This window comes from Chrysemys picta, chromosome 2, assembly GCF_011386835.1.
Source record: "Chrysemys picta bellii isolate R12L10 chromosome 2, ASM1138683v2, whole genome shotgun sequence".
Taxonomy (NCBI): Eukaryota; Metazoa; Chordata; order Testudines; family Emydidae; genus Chrysemys; species Chrysemys picta.
The window spans coordinates 131,545,070-131,559,839 of NC_088792.1; the positions used below are offsets into that span (position 1 = coordinate 131,545,070).

Sequence of the window (14,770 nt, forward strand, 5' to 3'; positions counted from 1 at the left end):
AGGTGCCATTTTGAAGAGCGCATTGCCCTGCCCCTGCCGGTGCACTCATCAAAAGGGCAGCTCCCATATGGAGTGACCTCACACTGGTGGGGATGGAGTCACACAGGTGAGGGCAGGACATGTCGTTCCCAGAAGTACTGGAATTCTGGGGATGCGTGAGTGGCCATCCTCTGTCTAAGTGTTTTGCTGTAATGAAAGCATAAACATTTGTGTGTGTTTGTGCATGTATTTTCTATTGATTGCATATGCAAGTAACAATATTGTACACACTGTTGTATGTGCATAAATAGTAGACAGGTTGACCCTTTTAAAATTATGACCCACAAAGTCCTGCATCAAGGTACAGTTAGCTGCATTATGTATGGACTTTGCTTTGTGTCACATTCCAAAGACTGGAAAGCTTTGAAACAATTATTAAAGTAAAAACCATTTCAAAACCATGCATACTCAAAGGATAGGCTTTGAAGAATGTAGATAAGGGGAAAATGAGGTATAACAAAATCAAAAGCACTGAAGCTTGTCAATACTTACCATTGAGCCACTTGGAGTTGTACTGTGCAGTGCGGAGAGGAGGAAGAGCCCCCAGACTGCGGTAAATGGCAGGATCCCTTCCTGGGAAATCCATGGCTGTAGCAGCATATAACTCCCCACTGGAAGTGAGAAGAGCTGTGGAATTGTGTTGAGGACTGTATGGACAGCGAGCCATGCCACTGATCTGATCATGTATCTCTGTCAGGTTGCTTAACTGGAAAAGACAACAAAAATCACATAAGCATGACAAGATGAGTCAAACCACACCATCAGTGAAGAAAAATACCATAAGCTCAGCAAATGTCTCATATTACCATAACACAGTGCCAAGCACACTTCTTTATTCCAGGCCCATGTTAGAAATATAATGACTTTCTGGTCTTCCTATCTTTCAGATCCAAAGAAACACAGTGAGGAAAACATTTACATTAATTAATTAAGAATTATACTTAAAATGTTATTTATTAGCAGCAACTTAGAAAATTAATTATGTATATGACACTCCTCTGAAGTGACAAAAATGAGGATGTGTGTATCTTGGTAATATCCTATCCTACGCATTAATATATTAAAGAATGATGATATACCGCCAAAAACTATATTCGATGTACAACGGTCATAGGTCTTTTGTCGTGAAAGTTCATAGATCTAACTGTTACAGAGCAATTGGCTAGAGGGCACAGAAACATTATCCTCTAGTTTTGTTGGTGTCTTCCAGGACACAGGGATAATGAGCTCAAAATAACAATGAGCTTTCCAGCCCAATGGAACTGAGGGTATGATTTAGTAGGCCCTAATACACTCAACCACAAACCACAGTTTTAAAGCCAATATGCTATTTTGGAAATTGATGTGCAGTAAGTTTAAATTGTGTACATGTTCCCAGAGGTTTGACACTGAGCAGATTTATTTTTTAAAATACAAACAAAACAAAACACCAATAAATGGTCACCATATTCCAGCCAGCGGTATTTTGATGTTTATTCTAATTTTAATTAATCCTTGACACATTCTCTCTCTCGTTATCTCTCTCTCTCTGATATATCCTTAATCAATAATTTTCTTTTTGACATCTTTTAAGTCCATAAATTGTGGCTGTGTTAAAAATAGCAGAATAAACATTTCCAAAAATTTGGAGGTTTGTTGCTGACACCAATCAGAAATCAGAGTAATATATATTATCATCTTAGCTAAATCTATCTGTACATATCTGCATCAACCTTTCTTTACTTTTGTTGGCCCACAATTACATTCATTAGATATACAAATTTTACACAATGGAATGCACACACCAAGTTTTTGTGACTCTCAATTTTATGTACCTAAGTCCTGATTTATACACCCAAATGTGGATTTTGGACACCCTGTTAAACTTAATACATTTGAAATGTGGCTGTGTATCTCATCTCTTGTGTACTGCTATATTGTGAAATATACTGAGGTGTAAAATTCTAAGAAAACATTCAACAAAATAACTTAAATAAAAAGGGGATGTCAGTTTCATGGTTTTACCATAACCTAGGGTTACCATATTTGCACAATCAAAAAAGAGGACACGGGGGGGGGGGGGGGAGGGAGGAGCCCCGCTCTAGGCCCACCCCTGCCCTGCCCCGCCCCCATTCACTCCCTCCCACTTCCCACCCCTGACTGCCCCCCTCAGAACCCCCAAACCCCCCACTCCTTGTCCCCTGACTGCCCCCTCCTGGGACCCCTGCCACTAACTGCCCCCTAGGACCCCACCCCCTATCTAAGCTTCCCTGCTTCTTGTCCCCTGACTGCCCCCTCCTGAGAACCCCCCACCCTAACTGCCCCGCTAGGACCCTACCTGTCCCCTGACTGCCCTGACCCTTATCCACACCCCCACCCCATATTCACACCCCCGCCCCCAGACAGATCCCCGGGACTCCCATGACCTATCCAACTACTCCCCGCCCACTGACAGGACCCCCAGAACTCCCGACCCATCCAACCCCCTCTGCTCCCTGCCTGCTTCGACCCCTCTTCACACCCCTGCCCCCTTGACAACCCCCCAGAACCCCCCAACCCATCTAACCCCCCCTGCCCCGTGTCCCTGACTGTCCCAACCCCGCTCCACACCCCTGCCCCCCTGACTGGCCCCCCCCCCAAACTCCAGACCAATCCAACCCCCCTCACCCTCCCGTCCCCAACCAGGGCCGGCTTTAACAAGAACTCAGGAATCGGGTTGCACTCTGGCCGCAGTTATAACTTGTGTCAAGTAACACAATACTGACCACAATACTGCAATCAGGTACACTTGTTTAACTCTTGGAATGTGTGTGTTCCCATAGGACTATTCTCAAGTGTAAAGTTAAGCACATGCATAAGTTTTTACAGGTTCAGGAACCGAGGGTTAACCATGACCAGTTGACATGATTTTATGATAAGATGCAGATATTTGTTTGTAAGCATCCTTTACTAGAGGGGCCTCTGAATTTATTGGGAGTGTTCCAGGGGAAAAGCCTATGTGCTGCAATCTAGCCTTAGAGACTACAACTCTCATGATGCCTTGGGGAAAGAGAGTGAGAGACTTCCCTCTGCAGGAAGAGCAGGCTGTGGACTCCATTTGGGGAAGAGGAGTGAGATGGCTGATGTGGAGCTCTGTCCATACCAGGAGCTGCTACTAGGAAGCCAGAAGCTGCTTCTGAGAGTCTGCAAGGGCTTTGATCAAGCAGAGAGCCTCAGAGGCTGTTCGTGGCTTCACTAGAGCCAGGGCAGACACTATTGCTCTGCCTAGAGCTGACTGAGTTGGGCCTGCAGTGAAGGAACTGTGAGTAACCCCCACTGTTGAGAAAGTACTTGGAAGGGGCACTGCGGAGAGACTGAGTCTGAGGAGAGGCAGAGTGATCTTTCCATCGAACCAGGACCAAGAGCTGCTGACATTTGGTGAAGCCAGCTCCAACCTTCAGCGGGGCTGTGCAGCTTGTTGCCTTGGCTGGACTGATACACAGAACCCACGGAGTGCTGTCTCCAGCTTCAGATCTTCAAGTGCGTCCACGCAAGCGTCTAGGACTCTGAAATCCAGAGGAGTGTACACTCTGGGGTGGGGTAAATGATGGCAGTGTAAATGCCAGTTAGATAAGTTTCATTTATTGCTGTATACTATATTTGTTAATTGATTTTATTCAACTTCTCCCCTGTGGATTTAAATCAGTAGTGACATTTAATCATCGTCTGTTATTCCCTATTTCTTTAAGTTGTTAAGTAAATGAGTGTTAGCTCTAATTTAAGTATATTGAGTGTATATTATTTATAACTGTTATGAGTTAGACCCATGCCACAAGTTGTTATTATTATTACTATTTGAAGGGGTTTATTCCTGGAGGTTCCCAAGGCACGCCATTGTGTGTATACAGGGGCCAGCCAGGTGGAGGCACCACCAATTTTAACTTCCTTTAGGAGTAAAGGGACTGCAACAGAGGGTGGATGGAGGATTCTCATTTATCCAACATTACCATATACTCAGAATCTCCTATAATGTCAACAACATCAGGCACATAGGTGAGTGCTGCCTGATCCCAAGTAACCCAGGGAAGAAAGTGGGGTTACATATTTGTTTGTTCCCAAAACCTGAAGATGAATTTGGAAAGGTTCAGTACACATCACAGTCATGGTTGTGAACGTGCTCTGGAATACAAAAAACTACATTTGCTCAGTATTTTCTTGCTGAAAAAAATTACTAAGCCCTTTTGATCTTCTGCAAACATGGCAGTTACGACACCTTTTAAAAATTAATTTTATTTTTAAAGACATGCTGCATGTATTTGAAATTGTTCTGACAAGTTTGAAAAGCATATGAAAAAAAGCTAGTAAAAGGTATTTAGATTTTAGGCTAAGGCCCCGAAGTCTCATTTTTTAATTGGCCAATCTTTGTTTGATTTGCATATTACAGTTACAGCTGTCTCATTGACTGTAATTTTGAATGTATGCACATTTATTGCTTATATTGAATGTTGTTAGATTGACAACCCTATAGAGTGAAATACTCTGATTAGTCACAGCACAGGCAGCAGCAGTGCAAACTTCCCTACACCAACATGCCTCATCCATGCTTGAAAGGTATCTCTATAGAGGTAAGAGGCTGGGTCAGCCTTGAAAGCTGATTCAATCTCTTTCTCCCAACAAGAGGACTAAATAAAGTCAAATAAGGTGGTGATGTGGAAGCTTGTTCACTGTGGAGATCTCAACATCTCACACAGGCAACAGGTCAGATAGATGATTACTTTCAGTTACTATCTAGGGCTGTATCTGAGCTAACAATCTAGAAGTGAAATATCCCATTACCAATCTGCACAGCCCTACAAAACACTGTTTTGTTTCACAGTGGCAATAGTCATCATTTCTGTGAACATGTGGGATCAATTTGTTTACTCATACCGTCCGATTGGTGCAAACAGGAGTGAAAGCATTGGTTCCACAGGTGAAGAGCCGGTCACCACCAACGAGAAGCACACGGATATAGTTCTGGCATTCTTCCTGCGATGCAGAAAAGAAATAATGTATTCAGCAATGCTGCAAAGGAGAGGGAGGCCATTTAAAACTTGAATTATTCATCAGGGCTATGTTACCGTACGTGAAAACTCTAATAAGCAATGCTTGAACTTACCTGATGAGTGAGAAATCAATAAGTACTTAGATTGAATTCCTAACTATAGTACAAGAATCCATTCTATCCTTAAGAAAAGCCACTAATAGAGTCAAATAAACCTGTCCACTACTGAATGCATCTGCCAAATTAATATTTTTAAAGGTCCAGTTAAACTTTTTACGTGATATACACCACCTTGAATAAAAATGTCACTCCCAAAAGATCAAATGCTATATCTCACGACAGGCCAGGCCACAGGGTGAGGGGTGGTCAATGGGTCACTACCTTGGATTCGTTGAAGCTACCATAGATATACCTCATGAGCTAGATCTCCAGGTGAGGATTTGGCCCTATTACTTTAATGCATGACATTAGAAGCATATTAAATTACCCACAGGAGAGACATTTCTCCAAGCACTGAGGTTCCTCAAGATGGCCTCCAAAATTCCATCTCTTCAAATAACATGTAAGCACACCCTGGAGGAGTTATGATATATATTTTTTTTTACTCCATTACATTTATGTTTAGACTCTGAAATTGGAAAAATTAAGATACCACCAAAAATTTTCATGGTTGGTTCAGGTTAGGGTTACCATATTTCCTCATTAAAAAAAGAGGACACTCCACAGGGCCTTGGCCCCACCCCGGCTCCACCCTTTCCCCGCCCCAACTCCGCCCCTTCCCCAAAGCCCCGCCCCAACCCCGCCCCCTCCCCTGAGTGCCCCGCATTCCCCCTCCTCCCTCCCAGCTGTGAAACAGATGCCCGAGTGCTACCGGCTTCACGGTTTGCTGGGCAGCCCCCAGACCGCCAGACCCTGCCCCCGGCCGGGCGCTTCCCCAGCACAGCTGGAGCCCGGGAGTGGAAGCACCCGGCCAGGGGCGCAGGGTCTGCCTGCAGCTCGCAGCCTGCGAGAGTTGCAATATAAGCAGGGGACTGGGGCAGGGATGCCGGCAAAGCTATTTTCCCGGACATGTTCAGCTTTTTGGCAATTCCCCCCGGATGGGAATTTGAGGACCAAAAAGCCGGACATGTCCGGGAAAAACTGGACGTATGGTAACCCTACCTAACTGCCCCCCAGGACTCCACCCCCTATTTATGTACAGGCGTGACTACCTGCCCTTTCCTGGTTACTATACGCGGCCAGTCCGCATCCACATCCAGTAGTTAAAATAAATAAATAAATAAACTAATAATTTAAATTGGAATTTAAATTAAGCTTCCCTGCTCCTTGTCCCCTGACTGCCCCCTCCTGAGACCTTTCCCCGCATCCTAACTGGCCCCCTAGGACCCTATCCCCTACCTGTCTCCTGACTGCCCCCTCCTGAGACCCTCCCCCCATCCTAACTGGCCCCCTAAGATCCTACCCCCTACCTATCCCCTGACTGCCCCAACCGTTATCCACCCCCCCACATCCCCACACCCCCAGACAGACACCAGGAACTTCCACACCCCATCCAACCACTCCCCACCCCCTGACAGCCCCCCCCCCCCCGAACTCCCGACCCATCTAAACCCCTCTGCTCCCTATCCCCTGACTGCCCCCTCCTGGGACCCCTGCTCCTAACTGCCCTCCAGAACCCCACCCCCTACCTAAGCCTCCCTGTTCCTTGTCCCCTAACTGATCCCCCTAGGACCCTACCCCCTACCTGTACCCTGACTGCCCACAACCTTACACCCCCAACCCTCAGACAGCCCCCCCCCGAACTCCTGATCCATCCAACTCTCCCCCTGCTCCCTGTCTCTTGACTGCCCCCTTCAGAACCTCCCTGCCCCTTCTCCGACCCTCTGACCCCCTTACCATGCCGCTCAGAACAGCGTGTCGGGCTCCACGCGCAGCCTGACACGCTGCCGCGCTCCCCCACGGAGCGCATAGCTCGGTTACTGCCCTCACAGAGTGCTGCTGGGCAGGGGGAGGAGCTCCAGACTGCCGGAGGCCTGTTGTGAACGGCCGGCCGGCTGCGAATGCAGGGAGGGGGGAGAGGGGCAGGGAGGGAGAGAGAGGAGAGGACTGATCTCAGCTGCAGAGGAGAGGAGGGGGAAGCGGAGGAGGGGCTCTCTCTGGCTGCCGGAACCCAGTGCAAGTGGCACCATCCGGCCGGCTGTCCTGTCAGCCGCGTGCACTCTGCATAGGGAGGAAGTCCGGACATTTACAAATTCCCCCCGGACGAATGGTATTTTTAACTGAGAAAAGCCGGATATGTCCAGGGGAATCCGGACGAATGGTAACCCTAGTTCAGGTATGCATCCCCTGGCAGAAGGCTTTTTGTTGCGATACTAAAAATCTATTAGAATTGTAAATCAAGAAGATACAAACACTCCTGCTGCAGCTTGAATTCACTAAAACTCTAGCAAAAAAAAAAAACGCTTGTAAGAAAATAGCTTACAGACACCTCAGGCTAAGCAGCTTTCCATTTTGCTTCTAATTCTCAAAAAGGTCTTGGGGTAAAGTTTTAAAGCACACTGGGATTTAGTCATGTGACTCCTGATGTTAACTGAGGTCATGCAGCTAAATCCACACCCTTTGAAAAGGTACCTTGTTATCCTGCAGAAAGCACCATTTTCTGGGCTTTAGCTACAAACAGTGACATCAAATGCGGTTGTGCATATGTTTTGCAAACAGGTAGCCATCTGGACCCATTGAAGTATACTATCAAATTTCTGGTACTGCCTTGCATTGTGCATGTGGTTGCACATCCAGCAGTCATGGTTTTAAATTAAAAAAGGAACAAATTTAATACATATGGTGTCTGAGCTACACTGAGAGGTAAGGAAGGATTTGTACCCCATGAGTGGTGATGGCTGGAGGCAGTGGGCCAAATTCAGGCCTGATATAAGACCTTGCAATTGCAGTCACTTTACCAGGGCTATGTTTTGCTTATTATGCAGGCAAAAGCCAGGAAGCCATATTACCTTGACGTGAGCTGCAGGGAGCATGCTCAACATTGATCTTTAATACATCTATACAACTGTAACACATTTATTTCAGTGCAGCCTCCCCTGTACTCCCAATACTTCCTTGCACACAGGACGGAAAGTGTCCCATTGATTTCAATGACAGCAGGAGGAGGCCATTAGAGCACAGTGACAAAGTGCCTTCCAGAGGTCATCATAACAGCCCAGAACCGTGGAAACTTGCCCTGCCCTTGCAGGATTACAAGAGAAGAGGCACTGGCCAGTGTCCCATCTCCCCTCACTGTGTTGGTGAGAGCACTGTTTATTTGGCCCGAATCATGAAAAGGAGCCTTTGTAAACTGAACAGGCTCTAAACAGAGTAAAAAAACAAAAGGAACGGAACTATTAAGACTCATAACACAAAGAGTTTTAAGTGTATTCCTTTATAGAATCATAGAAGATTAGGGTTGGAAGAGATCTCAGGATGTCATCTAATCAAAGCAGGAACAACATCAACTAAATCATCCCAGCCAGGGCTTTGTCAAGACAGGCCTTAAAAAGGATGGAGTTTCCACCACCTCCCTAGGTAACCCATTCCACTGCTTCACCACCCTCCTAGTGAAATAGTTTTTCCTAATATCCAACCTAAATATCCCCTACTGCAACTTGAGACCATTGTTCTTTGTTCTGTCATCTGCCACCACTGAGAACAGCCGAGCTCCATCCTCTTTGGAACCCCCCTTCAGGTAATTGAAGGCTGCTATCAAATCCGCCCTCATTCTTCCCTTCTGCAGACTAAATAACCCCAGTTCCCACAGCCTCTCCTCGTAAGTCATGTCCCCCAGGCCCCAATCATTTTTGTTGCCCTCCGCTGGACGCTCTCCAGTTTGTCCACATCCTTTCTGTACTGGGGGGCCCCAAACTGGACGCAATAGTCCAGATGTGGCCTCACCAGTGCCAAATAGAGAGGAATAATCACTTCCCTCGATCTGCTGGCAATGCTCCTGCTAATGAAGCCCAATATGCCGTTAGCCTTCTTGGCAACAAGGGCACACTGCTGACTCATATCCAGCCTCTCCTCCACTGTAATCCCCAGGTCCTTTTCTGCAGAACTGCTGTTTAGCCAGTCAGTCCCCAGCCTGTAGCGGTACATGGGATTCTTCCATCCTAAGTGCAGGACTTTGCACTTGTCCTTGTTGAACCTCATCAGATTTCTTTTGGCCCAGTTCTCTAATTTGTCTAGGTCGCTCTGGACCCTATCCTGACCCTCCAGCATATCTACCTCTTCCCCCAGCTTAGTGTCATCTCTGAACTTGCTGGGGGTGCAACCCATCCCATCATCCAGATCATGAATAATCATTAGTACTCTTTTCTTCAACACCATGTACAAAAAACACCAAAACCCAGTGCATGAGTCTCTCAGGTAACCTACTGTTCAACTAAAATTTAATTTTTAAAAGTCTTTAATTCTTAAATTTAAGGTTTTCTAACATTTTCAAATTCAGACTGGGGAGGTCACATGGTACTCATGAGAAAGATGGCTGTCTAGTCTCAGACTACCTCACTCACCACATACCAATTCTTCTCTAATAATTACTTTCCTAGCAAATTGGCAATAAATTTCTGCCATAAAATTTTACATTAATCCACTGGATAAACTTCAAACTGTTGAATATGGATTCCAATGAAAAAAATGAGGGGCAATAAAAGACCTAAGCCTGAATCACCTAAGCAGCTAAAGGGGGAGATCTCAAGGCCACAACAGAACCTAGCCCAGGATATTGTGGAACTGAAAGATTTCCTCACAGACTGACTGGATTTCAATCTCAAAAGATATTCATGGTCTCTCTAAAGATGTATGTGATGTAAAATCCCCAATGGCTCACTTGGAAAATGAGCTACAAAAGATTGCCATTTAAACCAGTGAAATTAAAGAAGAAACTGCCCCCTTAAAGCTTAGACTACTCAAACTGGAAGAAAAACAGGATGACTACGAAAACAGATCTCAGAGAAACAATCTTCACCTCTTGGGCACTGCTGAGGGTCTAGAGGGGATGGATATTATCAACTTTCTTCAGAAACCTCTCCCTGACATACTTAAATTGGACCTTCACCCACCCCCATTCAATATTGAAAGGGCTCATTGAATGCCTGGTAGTAGAAGGCAGGAGTCTGATAAGCCCAGACCCATCATCTTCAAGCTGCTGAAGTTCAATGACAAAGTAATGTTAATGAACCCTGCCAGGAAAGGGGAAACCCAGAAATCCCTTTTTTCTTTCCTTACTTTTCAGCTGAGTTTATCAAAAAGAGGACTGTATTCAATGGCATAAGTAACTCCTGAGGGAGACCAACATCAGATATAGCATCAAGTACCCATCCACCTTCACTATGGATTTAACAGGCTCTGCAAGATTTTGTAAAACCCCTTCTGAAGCTTGGCAGACACTTCAAAGATTGAGACCAGATTTGCCCAAAAATAGCAGAATGTTTTTATCATCATAAAAAACATACTTGTTTTCCTATGTATCCTTGTAGATATGGTAATATTCACTTATACCATCTTCCCACTCCTAGCAGTTAACAAGTTAGGCGGAACTCTTCTTTTGATCTCCTTTGGAACTGAGCAATCACAACTGTATAGCACTGCAATGCATAGAGTAATAATTTAACCCTAAACTGGGGTTTATAGCACCATCTACTGACTGAAGTATTAGCTGCACTACTCATCCCAGCTTGCACTGCTAGATAGAATCTCTTCACTAGCTCTGCCTCTGATGGATTGTGTTAGGGTAACCACAAGTCCCTTGGAACAGTCCATACTCCTGACATGTAAAGTAGACTATAACCTAAACCTTGAATAGCCCTAGTTATTCAGCTTGTGCAGGGCATTTGACATACTATGAATATGATTTCTTTATATTGTTGTATTTTTCATATTTAGATTTTGTACTAATTTATATTTGATTTATCAAATCAATTGTAAATGTACATGTGATGAGTCTGTATATGTGTGTATATATAGATATACAAAAACTTCTGTAGGTAGAAATATATTATACATGTTCTAGAATACCCAATAGTATTTACAGGGTAATATCCAATTTAAAATATATTTGCATGTAGAGATGTTTAGACTATGATTAGATAATATAGGGAGGGGAGGAGCAGTTGGAACTGAAGCCTTCAGGGATCTGAACATGCTGGCTTGTTTTAAATCTGTTAATTTTGTTGTTTGTTTTCTGTGACAAATATATTTTGGAAGATATATGATATTTAACTATAGATCTTTTTCTATACCTGACCATTAGAGGCTCAATTGAAAGCATAAATTAATTCATAACTAACTAGTATCTAGTATGTATAAATACAGACCATATCCTAGAGATGTGGTTTTACAATATCAAAGGAAAATATGTATCTTTAGAACAAGGTTTTATGTCTTAATATACAGCGGGGGAGGTCTAGGTTGGATATTAAGAAACACTCTTTCACTAGGAGGGTGGTGAAGCACTGGAATGGGTTACCTAGGGAGGTGGTGGAATTTCCATCCTTAGAAGTTTTTAAGCATGGGTTGACAAAGCCTTGGCTGGGATGATTTAGTTGGTGTTGGTCCTGCTTTGAGCAGGAGACTGGACTAGATGACCTCCTGAGGTCTCTTCCAACCCTAATATTCTATGATTCTATATCATTTAAATCTTTGCCATGAATTTTCTTAGAGTGTGGTCCTGGAATTTGAGGGGACTTAATAAACCTTCCAAAAGAATTAAAATCCTGACACACCTCAGGTCAAAAAAGTCCAAGTAGCTTTATTGCAGGAAACTCATCTAGCAGAAATAAATGCCGATCAAATCAAGAAGATGTTGGTAGGTGCTGAGTATCATTAAACATTGAATTCTAAGAACAGAGACACATCCACCTGAATTCATAAAAGTATAACTTCTCAATATAAACAGTCCTGGTCTGATCCCAAAGGAAGATACATTCTTTCTGAAGGCTGTTTCAACTCAAAAAAGTTAATTCTTGGAATCATTTACAGTCCAAGTGGAGGTAATTCTGAATTTTTCAAAGATATTGCAGACATTAAAGGAAAATTGGCTGCTGATAATACAAAAATATATCACTCACTTGATCCAGCAAGCTCAGATGTCAGATGTTCCCTATACAGACTTACTTCTAATGCAGAGAAAGCCTTTGATAAGTTGAATGGACTTATCTAATGGCTGTCCTAAAAAAACCCTTTGGATTTGGACAAACATTCCTGAATTGGGTCAGTGTATTATACAACTCTTCCCTCACTTCACTATCAACTAATGAAATTATTTCTTCCACATTTCAACTAGAAAAAGGGACATGACAGGGCTCTCCCCTCTTTGTCCCTCCTTTTTAATGTCTCTCTTGAACCACTGGCAGCGTACATACATCAGCACTCGGGCATTGAAGGTGTGACTATAAACAGGAAAGAATACAAAATCAGTTTGTATGCTGATAACTTTTTTGTGCTGTTGAAGAATCCACACTCATCAATCCTATCACTGTTGAATATAGTTAAGGCTACGTTTTAGTCATGGGTAGTTTTAATAAAAGTCAGGGACAGGTCACAGGCAGTAAACAAAAATTCACAGCCTGTGACCTGTGCATGACTTGTACTATATACCCCTGACTAAATCTTGGGTGCTAGGGGAGATGGTGTGCGGCCCGGGGGTGCTGAGGGTGCTAGGGGTGACGGCTTACGGCCCAGATGCACCAAGAGTGCTCGGGGCAGTCAGTGGTACATGGCTCAGGACCCACAAGGGTGCTGGGGGGGAGGGTGGCGGCGCGTGGCCTGGGACCCCTGCCAGTGCTGGGGAGGGGGGGCCAGGCGGCGGTGCGCAGCCTGGAACCCCTGCCAGTGCTGCTTGGGTGCGGGGGAGGTGGCGGCCCGGGACCCACGCTGCTGCTGCTGGGGGGGATGGGGGTGCTGCGGCCCGAGACTGGCCCAACAGCAGCTGGTGCAGCTGACCCAGGGGCCGGAGCCAGCTGCACCGGCTGCTGCAGAAGTCACGGAGGTCCCAGAAAGTCATAGAATCCATGACTTCCGTGACAGACTTGCAGCCTTAAATATAATTGATGTTCTTGGAAAAATCTCTTGTTTTCGCATTGACTCGAATAAATCACAGGCAATGGATATACACAAAAAGACCAGATTCTTCTCAGTTTAAGCATTTTCCATTTCAAATATGCAAGGAAATAACTTATGTATTAAAATTTGTTCTAATCTTCCCAATTTTTTATCTATAAATATGGGCTATATATTTAAAGAAATTTCCATGGATATAGGGAACTGGCATCTCCTCCCTCTATGCTTACTAGGGAAAAGAGAAATAGCCAAAATGAATATCTGCTCAAGATTGACTTATAGCATTAGCCTATTGCCTTTCAACGCCTCTCCCTTGCTCTCTGTTTGAATAAATAGGCCTATCATGCAATTTCTATGTGATATAAAACAGCCTTGTCACATGAGACCCTTAAAAAATCCTGGACAACTGGAAGTATGGGGTTGCCAGAATTGTATCTACATTATCTAGTATTCCAAATGTGTCCTACTGTAAGATGGTTCCCCGCCAGCTGCTCTGTATATGTACCGGCCTGGTTTCATATTGGAAAAAAACAACAACCTTAGCTATGCCATTCTTTTATATATCTTAAGAGGCTACTCACACCCTTACGGAAAAATCCAGTCTTTGCATCTACATGGGGCATTCTGCAACGCATTAAGATGATTACAGCATCCAATCTTACCAACTCTCTTCCTGTACCACTATGAAATACCCCATGTCTCACGATCAAGGCCAACCCCATGCTTAAGACAGTTTGGATAGAAAAAGGATTAACAAAAATTAGAGACATAATACAAGATGATATACTGGCCTTCATTTACAAGTCTAAAATATCAGCTACCGCTGTCTCACAGTTCCTTCTTTCAACGGAAATGTTCAAGGATTCATGCAAGAATAGGGGACAACTGATCTGTTGCAACTCCCTCACTTCTAGAAAAACATGTAAAGAAATATGGAATCAAAAGTCTCCTTGCAAAAATTACTTATAGGTTGCTTAATGGTTCATAGTCTCAAAGAAAAATGGGGAAAAGAACTTAGCCTTACTACCACAACAGAAACCTGGGAGGATATCTGGCTTAATGTAAAAGATACTTCAAGTTTTATCCTTGTGATTCTTCCAGAACAAGGTATTAAACAGATACTGTTGGACTCCAGAATGTTTGTTTAAGGCTAGACTGCATGTCCAATGTTCACTGTGTGTTGCCAAAGAGCTACAGGCCAACCTTTCATAAATCCTCTATTCTTGTCAAATGATGCATGTGTTCTGAAACACCATATTCAGTGCTCTCTCAGAAATTGTGTTGCTATCTTTCCTTCTCCAAGCTTGTTTATTTTAAAGATTCTGGATGAGTTGGTATTATCAGTTAACATTAAGAAATTGATTGCAGTGATTATTTTAGTGGCCAAAAGAGTTATTTTGAGAAAATGGAAATCTACAATTCTTCCCTGATACACTAACAGGTTTAGTGAGCTCTCTACTTCTGGATTTATGGAAAATATGACTCTGTCCAATAGAAACTCTTGGAAAAAATAGGAGGATATCTTCTCACACATGAAACTATTGCACACGTTTGCAGTTTAGTATATATTAATCCCCAATACTCAGGTTATGACTCATAGGTTATACTCTCACTTATTTATCT

The 14,770-nt window shown here is 43.9% G+C and overlaps 1 protein-coding gene across 3 annotated transcripts in view; it reads right to left on the reverse strand.

Annotated features, from left to right (window-relative positions):
• SEMA5A (semaphorin 5A) overlaps positions 1-14,770 on the reverse strand; it is a 635,454-nt gene that overhangs the window by 273,719 nt on the left and 346,965 nt on the right. For all 3 annotated transcript variants that reach the window (XM_042859868.2, XM_042859867.2, XM_065584224.1), the window contains exons 6-7: positions 4,927-5,025; positions 532-745 (exon numbers count right to left, since the gene is read on the reverse strand). In XM_042859868.2, the coding sequence (XP_042715802.2) occupies positions 532-745; positions 4,927-5,025 (313 nt within the window). The remainder of the gene's footprint in view (positions 1-531; positions 746-4,926; positions 5,026-14,770) is intronic.